Genomic DNA, 25,763 nt, shown 5'->3' with positions numbered 1-25,763 from the left:
AGATTAACTGCAGATATACAGTGTCAAAAAAGAAAGTGTTAGGCAGCTATTGAAAGATCTAAAAACACTTCAGGTGTTAGTTTAGAGGTGCAGCAAAGGGAACTGGAGGGTGCATATGTCACTTGCCTTTAAGTTTTATGCTTTGTTTCTTCTATATCCCTTAGTGGTCATTGCTTTCAACTAGATCTGAATGGAAAAAGTAGCTTTAAAGTAAACTTTTGTTATTACTTTTCTTACTGTGGAATTTCAAAACTGATAATGCTGCCAGTGCTAATAATTCAGTGTCATATTTAGGATTACATAATGTGTTGCGAGTCTTTGCAGATGCCAGCCAATGTACTTAAAACAATGGCAAGGCTTTTGTTTGGTTTACAGAATTTAGAAAGTATATTAGTGCAAGCCAAGAACACAGTTTTAGTCCTTTTGCTGTAGTATGTGAATACTACTTTGTAAAGTAGCTAGTGTGAAGTTGCCCTTACTAGACTCTGTGTGTTCATTGATGAGAAGGAAAGTGCCAAAAAAGTGTTTAGAATTTAGTCCTTTTAATGAAAAGTTGGATCAAAGCTGTGCTGACCTCTCTGGGTCGTAATAAAGATGAGCAACGCCCAGTAAGATACAATACAATATAGCCCCAGTGGTGTTCCCTGTGTGGGGTCCATACCAAGGGAGAAAAAGACGAGTCCGTCATAGTTTTAACAGTTTATATGCTCAAGGGCACAATATATGTTTTAAGTGGCTGGTACTATTCTCCCCCCAATTCCTGCCAGAAAGATAATTGATATCTTTGTCATTCAGTGGAAAAGCACTCAAGTAAGTTTTTTTTTTAAAAAAACCACCCCCTCCTACTGGTTTCAGGCAAAATGTGTTAATAAAAGAAAAAAAGTATCAAAAATGTTGGATAAAAGTATGAAAAACTATAATTTTGTATCAAAAACCCTTCACTGGAAATTTTCACAGGGTGAGAACATATTTGCTTGAAATGGCTCTATGGGGAATGATTTTTTTAACTTTTATTTATTTATTTGTTAAATTGGTAAGCCTATACCTGAAGCTACATACAGGTGTGTCCCTTTGGATAAAAATAACTAAGAACTGATTATCTGTTAGTTCTGGTTGATATAAAGACACCAATAACATGACCCTACCAAAAGGTTTGGTGTGCAGTTTTTTCTCTTTGTTTGTGTGATGTGTGTGTGTGACTGTCTGATGTGTTAGCAGCAGTGTAAATGTCTTATCTCCTTCTGATTCCTCCACATAGAAAAAAACTCAATTGAGTGACTGAGTTGGATGTGGTCAGTCTGAGCACAGGCCTTTATTGTCAGGCAGAGGAATGCAGCAAAATAGAGATAAGGTCTAAGAAAAAGGGGGTTGACTTTGAGAGAGAACAACATTAAATTGAGTTACTTCCTCATAATAAAGAAAACTGAGAACGTGGACAAGTCTGATAAGCCAGTGACCGAAAAAGACGCCAGTCTTTTGAATTGATTTTAATAAAATCTTTTAAAAGCAGTGGCTCGTGAAAGTGATATCGTATGGAAATTTGTCCAACAAGCTATTTAACATTCATTGCTGGAACTGACTGTAGATATGATTGCCTTAGGTTACAGCCTATGAATATAAATGTTGTGTTAGACGTGAAGAGTCATTGTCCAGCTTTTTATTGACTTTGTATTGGGTATTTTTTTCAATCTTTTCTATTGTGTGTCAGTATCTTGGTCTATTGAGAGGCTTGTCATATCTCATCCATTTCATGCAGCAACAAGTGCAAAGTTACAAAACTCTTCCAGGCTTCAGGAACAACTTGATGAGGTTTTGTCATTCTTCTTTCTTGCAGTGGTGGACAGCAAGGTAATCCTGGATGGCCTGCAGAGGTACGGCCCCACTCCCATGTATCTTCCTGTCAGCTACCAGATCCTCAATGCAGAGTCAGCGTTCTTCTTACTTGAGGCAAACCAGGACATAATGAGGAACTCTAGCCTGCAAGCCCGGACTGAGTCCTTCTTCATCCATCAGGCCAGACAGATGCCCTTTGTCAATGCTAGCTATGGACCGTTGTCTGTCCAGCAACCTGTTCCACTTGAGATGCTACAAACGCTGCCTGGGCCATTCAACACACCACCCTTCACTTCATCGTCAGTGCCAACACCGGCATCTTCATCGCCTCTGTTTACATTTAACTGGAAGGTCCACACCTACATCATCAGCGAGCAGATTCACCCGAGCTGGCCTAAGGTTCAGGTGTTGTTCTACATCGCTGGCAGAGACTGGGATGATTACAGCACTGCCCATAAATTACCCTGTGTCCGGATGTTTGCCTTTCATGAGACCCAAGAAGTGCGTGGGACGTGCAAGCTTAAAGGGGAGCTGGGGATATGTGTTGCAGAGTTGGAGCCTTTGGCCAGCTGGTTCAGTCCACCCACTGTGAGGCCTGGCAGGCAGAAGGTGTCCGAGCAGGTTCAGGGCACACCCGTGGAGCTCTACTACATTGTTCAAAGCACAGACAGCGGAGACTGTAGTTCAGAGGATTCAAGAAAGGGTAGCTCGGTTCATACAGAACCTCAGAGACCCATGGCCTACTTTGCGGGACATACACCCATGCAGCGGATTGGAAGTGTCAGGCTCTTCCAGCCCTTGTCAGAGTTGAAGCTGGACAATAACTTTGTGGTGATGGCTCCTTCCAAACCCATCAAGCAGAGGGAAACCATTTCAACCTTTCTGGCCCTCTCCACATTTTCGTCAGTACATATTTTCACCCTTAGGTGAGTCTGCCTCCTGAGTTTACTCAGCGGTTCTAATGTGCAAATGTTTTCATTTTGATCCAAAGGATCGCAGTTCGAAGAACAGGTGTCAATCTCTCCATTACTGCCTCTTCCCCTCCATCAGCAGGTGCTGCTGTTGTTTGGAAACATTACTTGTAGCAGTTTGTAAAATCCAAATAACCCACAATCAGTGATTAACATCTGGCACTAGAGATCTGAATATGCATGAGCCTGAAAACCTTCTAATTTTCCACAACATTCAGGAATCTCTCGACACTGCTGGCTTTATGCTCCTACTCTACCAGCTGTGGTTGGGTAAATTAACTTGATCTTTTCTGCCAATTAACCAAAAAACATAACCTGTCAACGAGACTGTGGGTGTTCCTGTGCAGCATACCCTGCTTTGACCTCTCTCAGATCAGTAACTCACTAACCTCCTGCTGAGATTATGTCAATTTAATCATGAAATTTGTTTGTGCTAAATGACATAAAAAGGGTATCTATCCTGTAACACTTATATACTTTGTAAATTGTTACTGCGACTGACAGTTTAGATGCTTAAACACCTTTTTCTTTTTTCTAGACTTCAGTCTATATTAATGTAAAATGTTCACATCCAGTCTTTGCCTTTTGGCTTCTCTCTATAAGATTCACCACAGCAAATCATATACAGTATCTCTATCTAACCCTATCCTCCGCATCCTCACTCATACCAACCTCCATTATGTCCTCTTTTTCTACATCCATGAACCTTTTCTTAGGTCACTTTTAAGGTCTCCTTTCTGGTAGCTCCAACCTCAGCCTCCTTTTACAAACAAGATCAACAATATCTCCAATATTGTTGCCGTGTGTGTCCATTATTCATGTACTTGTCTTTCATACTTGGTGATGGTAAGCTACTGATGTAGCCACAGCTGTCCTGGGATTGACTGACAGAGGTGTGGCTGCCAGTGCACGTCTATGGCCCCTCTGACCATCACCGGGACACTTATACACATCCACACACCAGTGGAACAACACTGGAGGCAGGGAGGTGTTTTGCCCAAGGACATAGTAGCTGACTGGGGGAGCAGGGATTGAACCAACAACCCATCCATCATTGGCTGACCTGGTCAACCACCTGAACCCTGCATTTATTTCCAAAACATCTGTGATGAGCTGTTCCTCTGATTCATTTCTGATCCCGTCCATCACTCCGAAAAAAAAAAACATGTTCCATTCTGCTACCTCCAGCTCTGCCTCCTGTCTCTTTCTCAGACTCTCTAACAGAGAAGTTCTCACCACAGTCTTTTACACCTTTCTTTCAGTCTTGATAATTATCTTGTCACATTTTGTATAAACAAAATGTTGAGTCAACTTTCTTGTTGTTTTGATGTGCATTCTAAAAATGACATGCAGCAGAGCATCAGGAGAGGTACTTCGAGGAACTAACTGTGGACTACTTCACTAGCTTTACAGAAAACTTGAAGGACTATGATTAAATCAAAAACTGCTGCTTGTAGTAAGTTTACTAAATCTTGTCTTGTGAGGAGCAATAAAGGCTCTGTGATGACTCCATTGATAAAAACAAAAACTTAGTTTTGGATGAAATGATGAAACATATCACTGGAGGAAATTTACTCTGTGTCATACATCGTGGTAATTTTACCAAGAAATAAAGAGTTGATCACTAGAATGTTGAGCTTTTTTTTTTTTAAAAACAATCTTATGTTCATAGAAAAGGAAGAGGTCTAACCCCTGTATAAATTAACAATGGGCTGAAGGGTCTTGCTGGAAGAAACCACAGTGAAGTCCATTTGGGTAGACATTGCAGACCATCTGGTCCATGTAGATTTCCAGTGAATTACAAATTTGTATCTTCAACCATTAGGCCATTATTCTCCTTTTTGAGTGACCTGTTACAATGTAAATCAAAAGGGGCTTATGTGATTTCCAGTGGTCCATTGGTAATTGTGAAAGTTGAGTTCTAAGAATAACCTGTAACAGGCAAAATCCACAAAGTATTCATTTTTACAATTATTCTAGATGTTTCAAGACTGTAAAACCCCTCAATACACACTTTATTCAGACAGACATGAACAATTACACACTTTTGTCTCTACTTTAAACTCTCAAAGTTCTAACCATCATAGAAAGCAATAAGTTAAGTATTGTAAAATGAAACCAAAGATTTGCTCACGATCAAAGATTGGTGTAAAGTTGGTGAGCTGAACACATTCTGTACTGTACAGGAGACCTGGCATGGAGGAGATTGACTTACAATGGTCTACAACCAACCAAGATGCAGAACACACTAAACAATAAAAAAAAAGCATACAAAATGACACAATAAAAAATCCAGAAACTGCGGGGCCTTGAAAGATGAACTGCGCTCTAGCGAGTGACCACAGAATGAATAAATAAGGTAATCCACATCCTAAATGTGGGTTTTGCGCCATTTCAACATGAAGCTCAGCTAAAACAGATTGGATTTGAGGTTTGGAATCGTTCCTTTAATTGTGAAAATGTTCTGTTTTGTTGATTTATTAAAGTAGCCTCACATGCTAAATCATTTTGTCCCAACTGGAGCCTCTTTTTATAGCAAAGGCAGTCCTTTGCAGCTTTGAAAGGTCAAAACCTAAATTGTACTTTAAAAAAGTGACATCTCTGAGCCAAACCTTTGTTTAACAGAAAATAGGATGAATTTACGCTTCCAGGAGCTGTTGGATGCCTCGGTTGGCTTAGTGTGGGTCATGCAGAAAACTTGGGTTCTCTTCCCAGAGCACGCAGTGAGCTAAAAAAATTAATCCACTGTGGGACCTTAGGCGTTGTTGTCTATCTGGGTCTCCTTGTGCCTTGAAAATACTGTGTTATGTCAGGAAGGGTATCCGGCATAAGAACTCTCAGACAAACCCAATGTGCAAATCAGAGAAATCCGACTTGATGTGGCTACCCCTAACAGGATAAGCTGAAAAGCAAAAGAAATAATTAAAATAGAATGATTTTACACTTCCATTTGACATATTGACAATAAAGTTGTTCATCTTTCAACATATCCCTTCAGTGGTTGCCACAGCGATTCAGCTTTCACTGATCCGCACATTTTGGTTTGGCAGAGAGTTTTTACGCCATAAGCCTCTCTGACACAACCCTCTATTTTATCTGGGCTGGGGACCGGCACAGGGAGACCCAGACTTTGGTCCCCTTATGGCCACATAATTGGTCCGTAGCGCAAAGGGTCTTCCCCAAGAACTCACAATGGATAAAGCTCTTCTCGACAATAAAATACCAAATCATAGATCCTGTTTATACAATGGCGTTTTAGGGCCAAGGTGAGAAAAAAAATTCTGGAGGAACCTTTCCCCCCCCCCCCCCCCCACTTACAGGAAAAGAAAATTGAAATTGCAAGATAAAAGTCAAAATAAAGTTACTTTGAGAGAAGTAAAGCAGAGTCTTTTTTTTACGATTAATTAATGTTTTATTTATTTATTGATGGGTAGCTTGCAGGATCTCTGCAGCCCGTTATTGAAGCCGTTGGTATCACTGCAGCTGACCACTTCAATCCTTTCTTCCTCCACCAAAGACAAGATCTCTATGTTTGTGTGATGCTTCCATCTGCGGAGGCGCACTGTTTGGCATTTTCAACGTTATAATGCTAATATAACAGACTGTTTTCATTCATCTTCGATGTTTTCTGTTAAAACGGGACGTTTGCAGAAAGGTAAACAGTGTTACCCCCCCTCTTCTCCGTTGGGGATCTGCGCATTACAGGTTAATGACGTTAGGAAACAAATGGACTTGTTATGGTATGTGAATGAATGGGAAAAATAAAGTTGCGGTCCTCTTCACTCAAACGTGTCTCTGAACTCCAACTTTGCTTTACAGACATAGTCACTATGTTTTGCGAAGACTGAATTATTCTTAAAGACTCAGCTTTTCTTCTCTCGAATAACAAATCGACTTTTTTCTCAAAACTTTATTTCGACTTTAATCTCAGCATTTCAACTTGAATGTTGCCATTTCGACTTTAATGTTGCCATTTGCACTTTTTTTCCATTAAGTAAGGAGACAAGAAAAAAAATCATCCTCCATCATACTTTTCCCCACTGTGGCCCTAAAACTCTGTCGCATGTTTATAATTTTAATTTATAGATTTTCTATTTTTTGCCTTTAGAGATCAGACAACATTTTTTTCAAAAACAAAGTTGCTTGGGCTTTTATATTTTCCTGAGTTTATGACAGAAAAATTGTTTATGTAATATCCACAATGCATGAATGATTGTAATACTTTAGGACTTGCTGTTATAGTTAAAGTTGGAAATCTGACATCAAATTTTATCCAGGTGATTCCACGCGTAGTGTTGATTAATTGAGCTTTCTTGCATACAAATTTCTATTCAAAGTGACTGTAATTGGCGCACGTTGGCGGACGCAGATTGAAAGTGTAAGGAAACACGCCTTTCCGCTAGGCTACTTTTATGCCTGAGATCTATATCATGGCAGATGAAACAGTTAGCGGCCTCAAAGTGGCGCCGTGACAGAGGGCTTTGGCAATTTGTCAACCCTGGGTGAGCAGGAAATCTGCCAAAAAGCCTTGCTGCTTTTTCTCTCACTACAGTGTTGATGAACTCCCATGAAGTATTTTCACTAGCAGTGTGTGTTTATATCACATTTGTCGGCGTGTGTGTAGATGAAAAATATAAATGCGGAGATTTTCCTTTAATGCCTCTTTGCATGAAAATCAGATCCCTTCTGTTCAGAAGTTCAACTTTTTCATGTTTTCCCGTTGGGAGAACAAAGACTTAAATTTCAACCAAAATACCTAATTTAGCCAAAGATTAGCCCTCAAAGTGTTTAAGTAGCCTGTGATTTTTTTTTTCCACAAGCTATTTCATACTACTCGACTTAAACTTCAAATACAGTAAGTGAGCAGATGCTGGTGTTTTTAATCTACAATCAGCTTTATTTTTCTTTGCTAGTACGTTAAAGTGTAAAACCTTTGTTGTCCAAGTCCCTAAATTTTTACCAAGCACGTCCAATATCAGCATGATGCTGGTGCTGAGTCAAGCATTGCAGCACTGGAGGCTGGAGAGCATCTGTGCTCCATTCCTCGTTCTCTGCCCGCATGTGTTTGCACACCGCCAGCCAATGTTTGCCTTCACTGAAGAGCGAGTGTTTATTGACAGCTTATTTCAAGAGGCTTTGGCTTTTTTTTCCCCGCTCTTCCACTAGAACATTATGAACTATTTGATATGTTTTGCATCTCCTTCTTGCTCGTCATTTGCGCATCCTCATCCTCTAGGTTCAAGTAATCTCATTTGAAAACTCTACATTTTTAAATTCCGATTTTCAACCCAAGTTTTGACGTTTTCTGTGATATATTTTTATTGCACTCAGTTTAATATGATATGGCACGCAAAATAGTACTAATTACTTTAGGAAATACCCCTGAAGCATTTTGCGGGGGGCTTCGAAATATCTCGTTTCGCTTTTAGATCACTTTCAGGAAACCATAGCACCAAAGGCTGCAGGGTTTCAAACTCACACACACACATTTGGCCTGATTTTTTCAACTGTAATGCTCTTTCAAAATATGCCATTAGGTGTCCCTTTAAATTCTGTGATGAATATTTCAAACTCAAGGTTATATTTAGAATGAAAACAGAATATGACTCATTTGACTTATAATCTCAAGAATATAGTCACATCCAAGGAAAATCTCTCACAATGCTGTAGGACCATGTGGAAACAACAGGTTTTCCTTTTAAAAGATGCTGGAAAAAGGATTTTATTAATTAAATAAAAGTAAAGAGCTTTAAAAACCCAGCATTTCTCTCTACAAAATAAAAGATTCTTGGCACTCCATACCTAGGTTTTGTTCATTTTGCTTGATGCGATTTTGCTGAATTACATGTTTTAATATTACTGTTTTGAAATAGAAAATATGCAAAAAGCCAAATAATTAATTGACAGAGAGGCAAGGAGATTAAACTTTATTCGAAAACTTAATCCAAAAGAAAAGCTTTTTGGAATAAAAGATGTGGCATGTTTTTTTATACAAATAAAGGATAAAGGTTTTTTTTTTTTTTTATTTCAATTTGGAATCTAGATCTTGACACTGATTGTGTACCTTTTCGCAACTACTATTTTTTACAGCTAGTCCTACTGTATGTAAAAAAAATCTAACAGAATAATAAGGAGGACTTAAAAATTGTATTTGGACATTTTAAAAAAGAATGACAACAGACCTTAGAACAGAAAAGTAAGAAATTGCATTGATTCCACAAAAAGAAAATGACTTTGTTACCATAGCTCTATTTAAACAGCAGATAGATTTTTAAAAATGACCCTTTAAAAAAAAGAAAAAAAAATACAATTTTTGACACAATTTAATTCCAGTTACCGTAATTCAAATGATTTAAAAAATGCCAGTACACAACTGAGATTGTGCCACACAAAAAGCACAAAACAATTTTTTAATTTCAAATTTAATAATAGACAATTCCATTGAAACCAGATTATTTTAATTGCATGCTAATGGCCGGAATTTGGAAAACTCCCTCAAAGTGGAAGATTAGGAAGAAACCTCTAAAAGAATCAGACTTAGTAGGGTTGGCCAGTGGTGCAAATCCCAGAGCTTTGAATGCACATTGTTTAAGTTAAAAGTACGGGGGCCAGATGCATGTAAACACTGATGATTAAACTGTTACACTTTGGCACATAATATGGAGTTATCTTGCATTAAGGAACTCATCTTGCATTGTTTATTTTTTTTATTTTTTGTGGTCCAGCAGCTCGAGAAGACCTTTAATTCAGACTTTTACCGAGCAGACTGTAGTCTGAACACTGATTGGCGTTCCCTTGTTTAGCGTCACCAAGCCTGGTCTCCTGCACTTTGGGTCCTCCTCCAACACCAGTTCCTGCCATTTTCCGCAGTTTACACTGTCATTTGCGATCCGCAAATCGCACAGGTTGATATCTCGATAAAGATAAATTTTTGTTTTTTCAAGAAGCTAACTTGAATTATTTGCCCTTTTTAAAAGTTTTTAAAAGTTTAATTGAACACAAGTAACTAATCACAACAAACATATTTATCCCAGTTGTTGGCATTGGTGTGATCTTTTTATGTATTTAAATCAGTTGTATTCTAAGTGCTGTTAAAATGTTGTCATTGATGGAAATGTAATAATTGGCTAATTAGGATGCTTGAAGAACTTGTTTTGATCTTATCCTGGAAGAAGCATAAAGCTTCTCTAAAATGGTTATTTTTTTATTTAATTTTCTTTTTCCAGCTATTGCCAGAAGCTGGGAAATTGTATTTGTATTTTGGTTTTATCCTATGAAACAAAACACAGGAGTATAAGTAGTTTAAGGCCTTCCCAAAACCCCTAATTTTTAATTTCTTGAAAAAACAGCGTGTCATTGGCACACAAAAGCAGCAACTAATTTTTTCTTTCACATAAACTGATCACATTTTGAGTCTTTATTAAAGGAAAACTTTTGTTTGTTATAATAAAAGGCTCTGCGTTTAACAGCAATGTGTCATAACATCTGATTTTATTCCTCCTACACTTTTTCAGACTTTGACAGCTCTTTACCTACACATAAACATTCTCATCAAAGGGCTATAATCTTGGCCTCCATCCTCGCATTTCGCCTTATTGTGTTATTGGTTGTATTTAATCCAAACTAATCTGATATAATTATTTTGAATGTAATTACAGGCTTTCAATCCCAGCGGCTGAAAAACAAGCAGTCATTTATCAATATTCACACCTACCCCCCTTCCTGCATAAACATTATTGTCGTCCGTACGTGTACAGCCACCAGCTCACATATACAAACGCAGATCCACCCCGTACCGTCTGTAAAGTCACGGTGTGTTTGTCATGTTAAAGGCTCCCGGTGGAATCAGTAATTCCCTGCCTCATTAGCCAAGGAGAATGTGGTGTAACAAGATGGCAAAAGGTTCTCCAGCTACTCCTTATTTAACATGCAAATGAAAACACTATTTCCTCCTGAACAAATTAACAGGCTTTTCAAAAGATAAATTTCCCCAGCTGTATTGTAATTTTGACTAAATAATCCAACATATTTCCACAAAGCGCCTCTGGGGAAGAGTTGCTGATGAATGCAAATGAATTTCTAATACGTGTAAGTGTGAAGGTATGAATGTGAGTTTCTTCATGCTGTGCCAGCTCAAAATAGCCCCCATGAATTGTTTTATTTGCAAATTTAGCAGGTAGATGGAAGGGGTTTGCCTTTGAATTAGAAGGTGTTTTGTTGTTGCAACAAGTTGGGGATTTTTGTGGACGTCATTGCAGACGTGAGGCTGTGTGTTGGTCAGCTGGTTTGGAGCTCTAACAGGGTTCGAGTTTACAGGTCTCGTGCTCTTCCTGTTTGTTTTCAGACACCGTCGGCTGAAATATCAGCAGGAGAAAAGGTTGGAATAAAAATGTTTTCCTCTGTGTATTAGTCTTATCTGACTGCTCCTTTCTGAGATCCAGTTCTTGGTAAAGGTCACACAAGATAGGTATGTCTCTTTTTCCATTTTCATTTCTCTGCTTATCTGTACTTTCTTCCCGATATTTTATCTGCGGCTCTGTCTGGTGGTTGCTCTTTTTCCCTCTGTTGTTTAACCTTTCTCTTCTTGTGTATGTGTTCACCTGTTTTTTTTTTGTTTTTTTTTTGTCAGATGCTTAGCATTTCATTTCCCCCTATCTGGATAGGGGAAGACCTGGCGGGAAACAGCTGGCAAGTTGGCACCTATTTATTTTTGGTAACGTTAAAAAATAAAATTTCCATCCAGAGCAGAAACAAACATAGTGAATATAAAAAATAAATATACTAATATTCTTAAAACAAATAAAAAAATAGAATATGAGATGTTTCTCTCTTGCTATTTCTTGCAAATTTGTTTTTTCTTCGTCCATTTAGGAAACAGCAATTAATAGCAGCCAAAAAATGAAAAATAAAAACATAAAAAAAAATATTTAAAGAAATTACAGGGGGAAAACACAAGAGCAAAATTTGACTCAGAGGGTTGAGTTGGGATGTCCTGCCCTTTCAAGAGGAAATACATTTTGAAATAAGCTATAAACACTAAAATTTTGGTAATTTGCTCTGAAAAGTAAAAATATTTTCTTAAAATGTGCGTGTATTGCTCAAAAAAATTATGTCTTTAAAGTATGTTTATATATTTTCATACGCCGAGAAATATATCCTTTTTCATCTTGATGAACTACGATTGCATAATTGTAAAAATATTTTTGTCTCAAGAAATTAAAAGGAAAATATGTGTCAATTCAAATTGAAAACTCGCAATACCTTAATGGCTAATAAAGGAGTCTGCCTGTCCCTGTCCTTATTGCTTCTTTTGGCCTCCTGACTGTTTGAATCTAAAAGCAAAGCATTTGCTTGGAATCGATTGGACACTTTGACTCAACACGGTCCAAGTTCCTTTTTTCTGTTGGTTCTCTCTCTTCTATAGCATGGCAAACACCAGTTGCCAGAGGAGACTTTTTTTTAATCCTTATATTTGTGGTGAAATCTTGTATCTCACCTGTCTTGACCTGACCTTATTTTGAAATAATCATACTAGGGTCTGTACAGCATAAGATTAAAGTTTTGCCTTTTACTAGTCTTTCTTTTTTTCATTTTTTGTTTTCTCGATACTCCTGCCTTGCTCATCTGACTGAAAGGTTGCTGGTCCCCCAGGGATCTCCTTGATCCTTTGGTTTTGCAGAGAGTCATATAAATGTGGCACATCATTCAGAGTGACACATGCCTCCAACACTTTGAGTATCGACTGGGTCAGAGGTTGTCTCAGTGTTTCTCTCTGGTCGCTTTGAAGTTGTAAAAAGTCATGTGGGCCCTTTTTTTCCCTTCTTTTTTTAAGGGCAGCAGAGATAATGAAGGAAGCTGGTGTCTGCTGCTCCCTCAGAGAATTGTGCCCTCGTATCTGGTTGGGAGTTAGAATTTTGAAGTTTTTGAAGCAAGAATGGGAACGCGTGACCCTGTTACATGTTTGAACTCGTTGGAAGGTGTCCAAAGAATTGAGAGGAAAGGAATGTATAAATGTGAAACTACTCAAAGAAAGGAAAAAGAAAATTAAAAGGTCATATTTTACACCAATGGTTCCCAACCCCCAGGCCACGAACTAGTACCGGTCCCTGGGACACCTAGTACCGGACTTCAGATAAAAGGAAATGTATAATATAACTTACTTTCATTATTTTTGCTTGTTAATTTTCTGATTTTAAAGGTAATTTTTTTTAACTACTGGAATCTGTCCACCAAATGCGTAAAAGGTTGTGTCCAAATTCCTTCACTACTCACTACTTAGTGCACTATTTAGGGCGTTCGGCATTTTGAAGGGGCTGTCCAAAACTACAATTCCAAAATCGAGTGCCCTAGAAATTTCCCAAAGGTCATTACAAAAAAAAGGGCTGCACGGTGGCGCAGTGGTTAGCGCTCTTGCCTCACAGCAAGAAGGCCCCCGGTTCAAGTCCTGGCTGGGGGACATGAAAAACACAATATCAATGGGGGACCTTTCTGTGTGGAGTTTGCATATTCTCCCCGTGCATGCATGGGTTTCTCTGGGATCTCCGGCTTCCTCCCACCATCCAAAAACATGCTTCATAGGTTGATTGGCAACTCTAAATTGACCATAGGTATGACTGTGAGAGTGAATGGATGTGTGATTGAGGATATTCTACCCTGCGACAGACTGGCGACCAGTCCAGGGCATCCCTTGCCTACGCCCAAGTGGCCGGGATAGGCTCCGGCAACCCCGTGACCCCGAAAGGGAATAAACGGTAAAGAAGATGAATGAAAAAAAAAAAACATTAAGAAAAACCAGTGTGCATCTATCCTCACTAGATTGGCTAATATAGACCACAAAGTTGAACAATTATTTATCTGTAAATTGGTGTTTTGATTTATTTTGTCTAAACCCTTTAAGCTTTTATGAACAAAGTGGATTCATAAATAGTGTTTGTAAAATGTTAGTATTTATTATGTTTTTCCTTTAGGAAATTGGTGATGGAATGGTTTTGGAATTACTTTTACAATACAAGACACTAGATAGTCCTGCACTATACTACTATGTTTTGGTAGTTTAAGAGTAGGGAAGGAATTCAGATATAGCCTATCACTCACTCTTGACCCATGTCGAGGCGCTCGCGTTGATCGCGTGTTTGAAAAACTTCCACTATCTTCTTAAAGCGCCTGCTCTAACTTCCAAATTAAAAGCCCCAAGCCAACAAAGTTAAAAAAACAAACATCTTTGGAAGGAACCACCAAGGAAATTGAGGAAGGTTTTTTTTTTAAATTTATTTTAAATTTAAAATATTTAGAAAATACAAGTTGTGTGACGGTTCTGCCATTTTAATTTATTCTAATTTATCCATCACACCTTATAAGTTGGATGTGGCTGAAGTTAGCGTCCAGTAGTTGGCCTCCATTTTGATGTTTAAGGGAAAATTTACATCACATTTTAATGGGTCCAACATAAAGTCTAAGTTTAAAATGACCACTGATATTTTGCAGAGAATGAAGAGTCGACTAAGTAAAGTTGTTGATGTAAGGACGTTGTTTCTGATTTGTTTAAACTTGTAAACGGGACACTTACGAATTTTCAGACAGCAAAGCTGAATTAGACACGCATCTGTTAAAAACTTCATCACAAAAAAACCCTTTTGAGTTAAATCAAAATAAGATTTACTTAAAAACAAAATAAGATCATTCTTTTCTCTTTAAGAAAAAGAGCCTAAACCAAGGTCGCAGTGTTATAATGGCATTCTAAGAAAAAAGCTGTAATGTTGTCTTTAATGAATTTCTACAGATCGGAAACCGTTACTAAGGATCTGTGATTTAGTTTAGTTTAATCTTCATCATCTGTAAAAAAAAAATTCAAACTGTCTCTTTAAACTAAATTTCATGTAGTTGCATTTTAAATGGAAAGATTGATTTTTTTTTAGAAACCAGTCAGTAAACATGTCTGACATTAAACCATTGCCTAAAAAAAGGTTAGGAAGCACTGTTTTACACATCCAGAAGAAGAAAATGTGTGAAAGAAAAAATCTTGAGTGTTGGGACCTTGTAAAGAAATCTTGTTTAAGTTGGGGAAAAGAAGTCACATTTTAGGGAAACAATTTTATTTTTACTAAGCATATTCCCATTTGTTTGTTATTAAATATATTGTTAAATCACAAGAGTTGCACTGTGGTTAAAAAACTATAAATTAAATCATTAGTAAAAATTATAGTTTTTTCCAGTAAGATAGTGCTTCTCATTAACTCATTAAATTGAGAAATTGTGGTCCCATAGCAGCAGAAACAAAAAAATTAAACAACTTCATCCCAAAAATTACATTTTTTTTTCAGCCCCAGTTAATGTACAAAGACATACGTTGAAAATGAAATGTAGTCAAGTTCTGAAAAAATGTTTTTCCATATCGTGAGGAGTACAGAAACACACTCTGAGATTTTTCTTAATATCCAATAAGCCACTCTACACACCTTTCACTTGTGTGACCCAGAAAACACGTTACATTTCATCTGAAAAATATCTGAAAACCCATTTGTATTTTTTCCAAGAATCATATTTTTTTCTTCAGTTTCCCCAGTAATGCTGAGGCACATGACTTTCTCCTCTTTTGGAGCACCATCCATTTTCCGTCCATACAAGACTGTATTTTTTTTCATAGCTTCCAGGAACCGGGCTGAAGTAAGTCGTCAGTCATGGCTAACAGTTATGGAAACCTTGGTTCATGGATGCAAGTAAGCCTTTGATCTAAAAAGTAGTAAAGGTGTCTGGGCTTGGGCTTTAATCCTGAAAAGTTAATCTTGAGAATGAACGAAAATGGTGCAGACTTCTGCTAAACTCGTGCTGAATGTCCGCCTTAATAAATCCAAAATCTTTCAGAACCGCAATGAAGACGATTTTGTGATTAACTATGCCCTTTGGGGAGACAGAACTGAACATATCAGGTTATGATATAAAAAGGTTATAAAAAGGATCCTCTGATGTACAATTTAGTACAGTACTTTATGGAAAGACAGATATGGAGGAGTTTTCTGTTGAGTTCAGATGAAAAAACCTTTTTAAGTCCGTGTCACACAACCACTACATATATTTTGAACGGATGAAAATTTGTCACGTGAACGTAGGTGGTAAACGTGAGAAACGTTATTTTAATTTTCAGATGTATAGAGAATGAACCATGTTAAAATCATGGAAGAAGTGCAAATAAACACTCAAAAAAACACGTAAATTAATGTGGAACATCGAGTGTGATTATTTTGCTGTTAGAATGCAATTCATTAGTGATTTGGGCGTTGATTACGTAATTTTAACGTGATGTGTACACCATTTCCGCAATATAAAAGTTATACATCGGTGGTGCATGCGTGAAAAGTCCATTAGACATACATGGACATACAGTGGGCCAAAAAAGTATTTAGTCAGCCACCAATTGTGCAAATTCTCCCACTGAAACAGATGAGAGAGTCCTGTAATTTTCCTCATAGATATACCTCAACTATGAGAGAGAAAATGAGGAAGAAACAAAAACAGAAAATGACATGGTCTTATTTTTTAAGAATTTATTTGTAATTTATGGTGGAAAGTAAGTATTTGGTCACCTACAAACAAGCAAGATTTGTGGCTCTCAGACCTGTAACTTCTTCTGTAAAATGATCCTTTGTCCTCCACTCCACTGCTACACAGTCTACAAAAAAAGATGCTGCACAGGCAAGATGACTAAAGTAAAAAAGATAAAAAATAACTGCCAATTTAATTAAGATAAAAAAATATAAGAACCTGATGGGGAGCAGCTTTAAACATAATAATAAAACATTGACTGAACAAAGGAAAAGAGAAGCAGCAGGTGTTTAATTCAGTCTTCTTATTTATTAGGGAGAATGACAGAACAAAGCAGAGTTAGATAACTGTGGTAACCTTGACTCCTACAGAAAACAAACACATTCCAGCTTGTTATCAGAATCGCTATGGGTCAACTCTTGACATTATACTTTTGTATTTTCCTTATTCTTGACGTGCTTCAAATAGCTGCAGCTCCAGCGCAGTTGAATTTGTGTTATTTGTTAAACCCTTTCAGCATGGAGAAGTGAGATTAAAAATGATTTACAATTTTCTTTGGTTGTTTTATAATAACCTGACCCTCTATATCCTATTTTAATAGGATATTGATTTATATTTTTTGTAAAGTTTGTACTTTTATTTTATTTATGTATTTATCCATCCATCCATCCATCTTCCTCCGCTTATCTGGGACCGGGTCGCGGGGGCAGCAGTCTAAGCGGAGATGCCCAGACTTCCCTCGCCCCAGCCACTTCCTTCAGCTCCTCTGGGGGAACCCCGAGGCGTTCCCAGGCCAGCCGAGAGACGTAGTCTCTCCAGCATGTCCTGGGTCTTCCCCGGGGCCTCCGCCCAGTTCGACATGGCCGGAACACCTCTCCAGGGAGGCGTCCAGGAGGCATCCGGACCAGATGCCCGAGCCACCTCAACTGGCTCCTTTCGATGTGGAGGAGAAGCGGTTCTACTCAGAGCTCTCTGCAGGTGACTGAGCTTCTCACCCTATCTCTAAGGGAGCGCCCCGCCAGCCTACGGAGGAAGCTCATTTCAGCCGCTTGTATTCGGGACCTCGTTCTTTCAGTCATGACCCATAGCTCATGACCATAGGTGAGTATTGGAACGAAAATCGACCGGTAAATTGAGAGCTTTGCTTTTTGGCTCAGCTCTCTCTTCACCACAACGGACCGATACAGTGACCACATAACTACAGACGCCGCTCCGATCCGCCTGTCAATCTCACGTTCCGGTCTTCCCTTACTCGTGAACAAGACCCCCAGATATTTAAACTCCTCCACCTGGGGTAGGGATACTCCACCCACCGAGAGATGGCAGACTACCTTTCTCCGGTCAAGAACCATGGCCTCCATGTATTTAATAAAGGGACAATGCATACAAAAACAGTGTGAAGAGCTCTAAAAAAGAGAAACACTGTAAACAGCCAGGATTGTAGCCTTAGCTAAGCTTTCATCCTCTGTCCCGTACTGACCATGGCCAGCCACCAAAAGACTTTAGATAAAATAACATAAATAAAATAAAAAAGCATAAAATAAAATTATCATAACATAGATTGAGTTTAAAAAGATTTTAAATACTTACCTGTTGCTCCACCCGGTATACATCCATAAAATTGCCAAAATCCGAACAATAATATGACAACTATGATCACTTTTCTTCCTCTGATGTTTTATTTTGACTTTAGAAACAGATTTATGGCATTTTCTCTAGTGTTACTTGTGAGTGCAAGTTTGGTTTTCCAGCAGCCATGATCTGCTGGAAAGATGGAAGTGTGGGGAGCTGTCGAAGTCTATTATAATTCTTTTTTTTTTTTCTGAATTAAAGTTAAAGTTGGGGCAGATACTTTTCTGAAAGTTTCAAACAACAAAGTTCTTTAATTTTTTTTTATATATATCTATATATCTTTTTTGTTGTTTTTTTCAGCTGAAAGTCAGAAACTAAGAATTCCCATTTTTATCTAATGCAACAAAATAAGCAGTGAATGATAATTAAAAGTGATAAGAAAATAATTACTTCAATTCATAAACTGTTTTTTTAACCACTTTCAGCATTAATGTCTGATGAAGAATATATTGGATAATACATTGACTCATGTACGTACCGTGACATCTACAATACTTTCATAGCGCTGATCCATTTTTGAACCATTTTTTGCTCTTGTTAACACATCCTGACAATATAGTGGTCTGTGTTGAACATTGTATAAAAAAGGATTTAGTTTGATTAGTTTGGATTAGCTTGATCCCACAGATTTGACAGTTATACAAACTGAAAGTTGTGCATATTTCAACACAGACATTTGGGATACAAACACAAAGGTTGAGAGAAAATCTGAAATGTTCGGCTTTCTCTGTGAGCAGTCCATTAAAAAAAATGCACTCCTGCCAGCTGCATGAGGAGGAGTTCAATCAAAGCAGAAAAAGGGAAAGGAGCACAAATCAAAGATTTGAACACAGTTCACTAAATGAGAGGTGTGAGAGCGCAAGATTTCACACCACAAGAAACCAAGTCCAAATGATTTGCATGTTTGTGATTCAAGTCACATGAAGCTGAATATTTTCTTACAGGCCAGAAATGAAAAATACACATCAAATATTGGATGTTGTTTACAATCATTTATATGTATTTATTTTAGATTTGTCATGTGTGAATCATTTCAACAGCACTCCAACTAAAATGGCTAATATTCTTTTTTTTTAACATATGAAACCTGTATTCATAGAATAATGCAAATCGAAGCCGGTGTCCACTGTCCATAAAAAAAAGAAGCTTAAAGGTAAAACCTAATCAAAGGGAGCTGATTTATAAATATTGTTTATAGACCTACTCCAATGGAAATTGTATTTTTTGGGTGTTTTAATACGTTCTTGTGGCATTTATGTAATGATGGAGGACATATATAAAAATAATTGAAACAGCATTTCTAAGTATTTTTTTATTCAAATTATTGGGAATCAGGAGATAACACAAATATTGTTCAACATTTCTTTTATTTGTGATGTAGAAACTACACTAGGCGGGTCACAAGTTCCCTGCTCCGCTCCATTCTTTTTTTTTTTTTTTTTTTTTTTTTTTTTTTTTTTTTAACTTGTCCTGTCCAACAGCTAGGCAAACAGATGAGAGCTGAGGGCCTCTTGTGTTGGACATATTTTATTCTAACAAGAGGGGTTATTCATCTTCAGACAAACCAAAGGTATGTCTGAATAAACCCCTTTTGTAATTGAGGCCAAACTTTATTAATTTCAATCATGTTTGAAAATCTTTGGTGTTGGACCGGACGGAAAAGGAAAGAGGGGAACAAGAGAGAGGGACGTTAGAGAGAGGGGGGGGTAGGAGGGTGATAATAGGAGGGGAAGGGGGGTAAGACCATGAAGCAGCATAGAGCAGGCAGGTTTACTGGTTGTTTATCGTTACGGTACGGTTCAAATGTAGTACAAAAAGGGCGGGGCCTGTTCACACACACTCAAATATTATCAACACACCTGCTAGCCGCAGAAATGTCCACATGTCAACATGCACACAAAACAGATAGTGTTCACGAACGCATACTTATGCCTTTAAACCAACTAGTGTGAAATCTTTCATTCATTCAATCATGCAAACTATTAGTGCAAAGGTGAGCTAACACCTGTGCTCAGGTGAGTGTTTATGTTCTTCTAAAATGGATGGTGGAATGTGAAAAGAAGGAGGAGGAGCGCCCAGCCACCCCCACACCCATACCCCCGCCGCAGCAGCAGCGGCAGCCGGAATTCCCCCAGCGCCACACGGGAACAGGCAGGGAACAACCGCCCCCCGGGCGACCAAGACCGCCACCCAGGCCAGGGCCAGCAGGACCGCCGCGAGGCCCCCAGAGCCAGAGAGCAGGGAGGCGCAGAGGGAAAGAGAGCGCCGCCCCAGCCCAGCCAGGAAAGCAGCCCCCCGCCGCGCCGGAAGAGCCCAACGCAGGGCCCCACCGGAGAGGGACGCCCACAGCCCCAGACGAGCACCCCACCACCACCCAGGAGTTCCGGGCATCCCCCCGCCCCGACCCCAGGTACGAGCCAGGACCCCCCAAGGGAGACCCGCTCCGCACTCCAGGCAGCCACCCACCCGGCCCACGGTTGGTCCAGGTAGGAGCAAGGCAGGGGCCCGCCGCCCCCGCCCAGGAGGGGGGAACCCCGGGGAAAAAAGGGCGGCCCATAAGGGATGTTATAAATATGGCCCGACCAGGCTCGGCCATGTTGGAAGTTTGGCGGGGCCCAGCGCCCAGGGGCAAGGACCAGGACCCACCCCCCAGGGACACGAACACCCCCGGCTCAGGTGTAATATGAACCCCCCCACCGTGCGGAGAGAGCACCGCCGGGCCCAGGGAGCCGGCACCCAAGGGACACGGCCGCCATCGCCAAGGGGCCCGCACCCCCCACCAGGGACGGGGTAGGGGACAGATGGACCCAGGTCCCACCTTCCTTGTAAAATGTGTGTGCGTGTATGGGTGTTTGAGAGGGTGTTTGTGTGCATGTGTGTGTGTTTATGTTTGAATGTATATATTGAAGGGGGAGGGGTGTGTGTACTAAGGGGGGTGCAGTTAAAATTGGCGAGTAGGGCACTAAGGGGACATCTCCTGATTACTCACAGTGATGTCCCCTCACCCTCCACACCAAGGGGCCCTAAATGTCTAAGGTGCGGTTAAAATTGGCGGGTAGGGTGCCAGGAGGACATCTGCTGCTTGCTGGCAGTGATGTCCAAGCACCCCCCCTACCAAGGACCCTACGTGTCTAAGGTGCAAATAAAACCGAAAGAGGGGGGGCCCACTCCATACGGCAACCATAGGAGGGGGGCCACTCCCAAGTAGCCCCCCCCCAAGGCGCATCGCAGGCTAAACCCCCCACCCCCTCACCCTAATATGAGGTTATATAAGGAAGGGGGTAAGTTGGGGACAGCTGGTAGACTGTCCCCCGGTGGTCAAACAGCCGTCCCCCAGCCCACCCCCAGCAAAGGGGCCAGGGCCACCCAGCCCAGGGGCCCACCCCCGGAGGCGCCGACACCCCAGGCCCGGCACCACCCACCCCACACAGAGAGAGAGGAGCCAGAAAGCGTCGCCCCCCCCCCGGAGCAAGCCCAGGCCCCCACCCCCAGACGCCGGCCCTAGAAGAGCTCTGGTCAGGCCTCGACGGGACCGAGGAGGCCAACCGGCCGAGGCAACCACTGATTGCCTCAGCGGAGACCCCGACCCGCTAGCCCCCCCGACCCGTACTAATAATGGGCCCCCCCCTCCCCCCCAGAACGCCCCCCCACAGGACAGGGCCGACAAGCCCCCCACCCCACCCCACCCCAGACCCCGCAGCCGAAGCGGGTGACACCCAGAGCGACCGGGGGCCCCGAGAGGGTTGTCCCGTCCCGTCCCAGAGCCAGGGAAGGGCCGATCCCAGCCCCAGGTGCAGATGGGCAGCCCATCCGGCGCCGCTGGGCCCCCCCCACCCGAGCAGGGCCCCCCGCCAACCCCCCCCAGCACAGGCAAAGGGACCACCCCCCCAAGCCAAGCCAGACCACCACCCCACCCCCCCACCACGCACCCCCACACCCAAGCCCAGAGGACCACGCAGCGCCCCAGCCCGCCCCACCCAGGCACCGGACCCGACCCCCCGACCAACGGAGCCCCCCACCGCCCCCGCCAGGCACCGGAAGCCCCGACCCCCACCCCAAACCACGGCAGAAGGGCAAGGAGCAGCGACGACCAAGCCCTCCACCCCCTAAGTCATGGAGTCAACCACAGGAGACCAGAGAGACTGAATTCTTTCAAAGTTACTTGAGCTTTGGGCTGACATTTTTTCCAAGCTGATATGATCAAACAGCAGATTTCTGTGTTGACTTATGTTTATATTTTTCTTGTTTTTCCAATTTATTAAAATAGTTTTTTTGGCAATACAAAGAGTTATGAAAATGATAGATGCTAATCCTTCTTCTATATCGATGGCACTCATGTCACCAAGCACACAAAGTGACGGTGAGGCAGTGATTGAAACCTTAAGCCAGACTGATAAATCGGCACATACCTGCTGCCAGAGAGCCCTGACAGGAGTGCAGAACCACAGTGCGTGCATGTAGCTGTCGGGTAGATTATTATCACAGTGCTCGCAAATGTCTGAGTTACTGAGACCCATCTTGAACATCCTCTGTCCAGTGTAGTAAATTCTGTGAAGAGTTTTGAGATGGATTAGCTGCAGATTTGGACTTTTTGTCAGTTTAAAGGTGTTTAGACAAAGTTCTGACCAGAAGCTTTCATCTGTGCTGATGCTCAAATCTGCATCCCATTTTTTTGTTGGAAGGGCAATATTGTTATCTAAATTACATAAAAGTTTGTATATTTTGGAGAGAGTTCTATTCATTGAAAAATTAATCAGAGTGGTAACTACATCTGGTAGCTTTAAATCGTCGTCTTTAATTTTATACTTTTTAGTAATACTTGATTTAAGTTGCTGATATTCCAAGAAGTTATTTATTCCATGTTTGTCTTGAAGTTCCTGGGGGGTTATGAATCTTCTATCAATAATTACGTGCTCTAGTTGTTTTATGCCCCCTGCTTGCCAAGCTGGGAAGTGAATCATTTTTTTGTTAATAAGGATGTCCGGGTTGTTCCAGATGGGTGTCATTTTGCACGGTTGAATTGATGATTTTGATATTTTGAGAAATTCCCACCAGGCTGTTAAGGTGGCATTTATATTAATGCTTTTGAAACAATCTTGTTTTTTAACTGTTTGGCTAATAAATGGTAGCTGTGACAGGTTGATCTTTCCACATAACACCTGTTCCAAGTCTAACCATGAGTTGGTTTCTGGATTATTTTTTAACCATTTTAAGATATATTGTAATCTATTTGCAAGAAAGTATTTGTGGAAATTAGTTAGTTCTAATCCTCCACAGCTTTTTGCAGATTTTAAAGTTTTTAGACTAATTCTTGCAGGTTTGTTGTTCCATAGAAAGCTTGATATGGATGAGTCTAATGTTTTGAACCATTTTAATGGCGGTTGTGTGGGAATCATTGAGAAGAGATAATTAACTTTGGGTAAGATTTTCATTTTAACCGTGGCTACCTTGCCCATAAGGGACAGAGGCAGGTTGGTCCAGCGTGTTAGATCGTCCTGTATGCTTTTCAGTAATGGGGTGTGGTTTAGCTGCACCAGTTCTGATAGTTTGGGGGAAAAGTAGATACCCAGATATTTGATATTTCCTGTTTTAACTGGAATTGTGAGTCTTTGTTCCATATTCCTGTTGAGTGGTAATAAAACAGACTTATTCCAATTAATGGAATAGTCTGATATGGAGGAGAATTCATTTATGATCATTGCTGTTTCATTTACAGAATGTAAATTCCTTAAAAACAGTAATATGTCATCCGCATAAAGACTAATTTTATGATGGCTGTGTTTGGTTTTTATTCCTATAATGCTCTCATTCTGTCTTATTGCTGCAGCTAAAGGCTCAATGAATATAGCAAAAAGAGAAGGAGAGAGTGGGCAGCCCTGTCTGGTTCCTCTTCCAAGAAAAAACCTGTTTGAAGTCTGTTTATTAGTTCTAACTGATGCATTGGGGTTGTGATATAATATTTTGATCCAATTGATGAATGCTTCTCCAAAACCAAACTTATGGAGGGCAGCAATAAGGAACTTCCAATTAACTCTGTCAAAGGCTTTTTCAGCATCCAGCGATAGTACCGTCATTTCCTGTTTTTTAATGGTGGCAAAGTCTATTATATTAACTAGTCTACGGACATTATCATCCGAGTGTCTGCCTTTGATTAATCCAGTCTGGTCGAAGTGAATTATGTGAGGAGTGATTTTTTCTATTCTCTGTGCTAGTGCTTTGCAGATAATTTTTACATCTGCATTGATTAAAGAAATGGGGCGATAGCTTGAAGGACTAGTGGGATCTTTGTCTGGTTTTAGAAGAAGAATTATGTTGGCTGAGTTCATGTTAGGTGGCATTGATTGGCTCTCATTAATAGATGTGACAGTTTTATAAAATGTTGGTGCCAGTTGTTCCCAGAATTCTTTATAAAACTCAGCAGGAAAGCCATCAGGCCCTGGTGCTTTACCATTGGGCATAAGTAACAGAGCTTCATGAAGTTCAGACGGCGAGAGCGGAGAATCTAAGTTTGTGATTTGATCCTCATTTAGCCTGGGTAGGTTTACATTATTAAGAAATGAGTCAATACTTTGCTCTGACGGATTGATCTGCGGTGTGTACAGGTTTTTATAAAAGTTTTCAAATTCGTTATTAATTTTGACCGGGTCATGGGTGACATTTCCTGTTTGGTCCATAATAGAGGTGATTGATGATTTTTCTCTGTTAATTTTAAGCTGATTAGCCAGAAATTTGCCAGATTTATTAGAGTTTTCAAATCTTTCAAGTCGTAGCCTTTGTATTTGAAATTGTGTTTGTTTATTAATGATGTCATTTAACTGCAGCTTTAAATTTTTCAGATCTCCCAGAATGTGTTCCTGTGCAGAAGCAGCATAAGCAGTCTCCAGGGTTTTGATTTTATTTTCTAATTCTAATAAATCTGCTTTCTCTTTGCGTTTTTTGTGCGTTGAATAAGAAATGATTTTCCCTCTCATGACTGCCTTTGCTGTTTCCCAAAGAACGCACGGTGGGATGTCTGGAGTATTGTTGAAGTCTAAGAAGGTTGCCCACTCTTTTTTAAAGAATTCAAGAAATTCCTGGTCCTTTAACAGAGACGTATTAAACCGCTCCGCTCCATTCTGATGCATCCACTGCAGACAGGAGAGCTCTCAGCAATGGGGAGGGAAAGAGGGGCATGCTTGATCCGGGCCATTAATCTCACCCACAACTCAGAGACAAATTTGTAATGAAGTACTGCCGCTCTGCAGACACTATGCCTTAGATAATGACAGGATTTTTTTTTTTTTTTTGGCAAAAAACTGCATAATCAACATTAAAGGACCACTGGATCACATTTACAACAGTACAAAGGATCAACAGAGTGGAACTTTAAGGAGCAAAAGAAGAATTTATTCTGAACTGTGATGGCCTCCACCTTTTAACATAACTCAAAACATATCTCTATAAGTCTGTCAGTAGTTATTTCATTTACCACATTCAGTCAGTTTGTTGAACAATTATGTAAGTCTGGCCTATTTGAATTTGTTTGACTTAAAAGGCCAAATCAATTTTTTTTTAGCCTTTTGGTGTATTATAATGTTAATTATTCACAAAAACAACCTCAAAGTGGTCATTTGATCCGTTCATGAATTTTTGAGTTTTCCTCTAAAAACCTGCGCTCTGAGCACCATCCTCTCCAAATCCATGAAAAAAATGGATTCTCACATTGTGACATCACAGAGTGAGAACAGCCCCCTTCCGCGAAGAGTCTGCCCTGCCAGCGTCGCCCCCAGCCTAACGCACGCACACACA

The 25,763-nt window shown here is 40.3% G+C and overlaps 1 protein-coding gene across 1 annotated transcript in view; it reads left to right on the top strand.

Annotated features, from left to right (window-relative positions):
- LOC101175418 (transmembrane protein 132C) overlaps positions 1–25,763 on the top strand; it is a 243,408-nt gene that overhangs the window by 106,009 nt on the left and 111,636 nt on the right. Inside the window, exon 3 of the mRNA XM_011481983.3 lies at positions 1,835–2,759. Coding sequence (XP_011480285.1) covers positions 1,835–2,759 — 925 coding nt within the window. The remainder of the gene's footprint in view (positions 1–1,834; positions 2,760–25,763) is intronic.

This window comes from Oryzias latipes, chromosome 12 (assembly GCF_002234675.1).
Source record: "Oryzias latipes chromosome 12, ASM223467v1".
Classification (NCBI taxonomy): Eukaryota; Metazoa; Chordata; class Actinopteri; order Beloniformes; family Adrianichthyidae; genus Oryzias; species Oryzias latipes.
The sequence above is the reverse complement of the archived record's forward strand: the minus strand, read 5'-3'. Positions and strand labels throughout refer to the sequence as shown.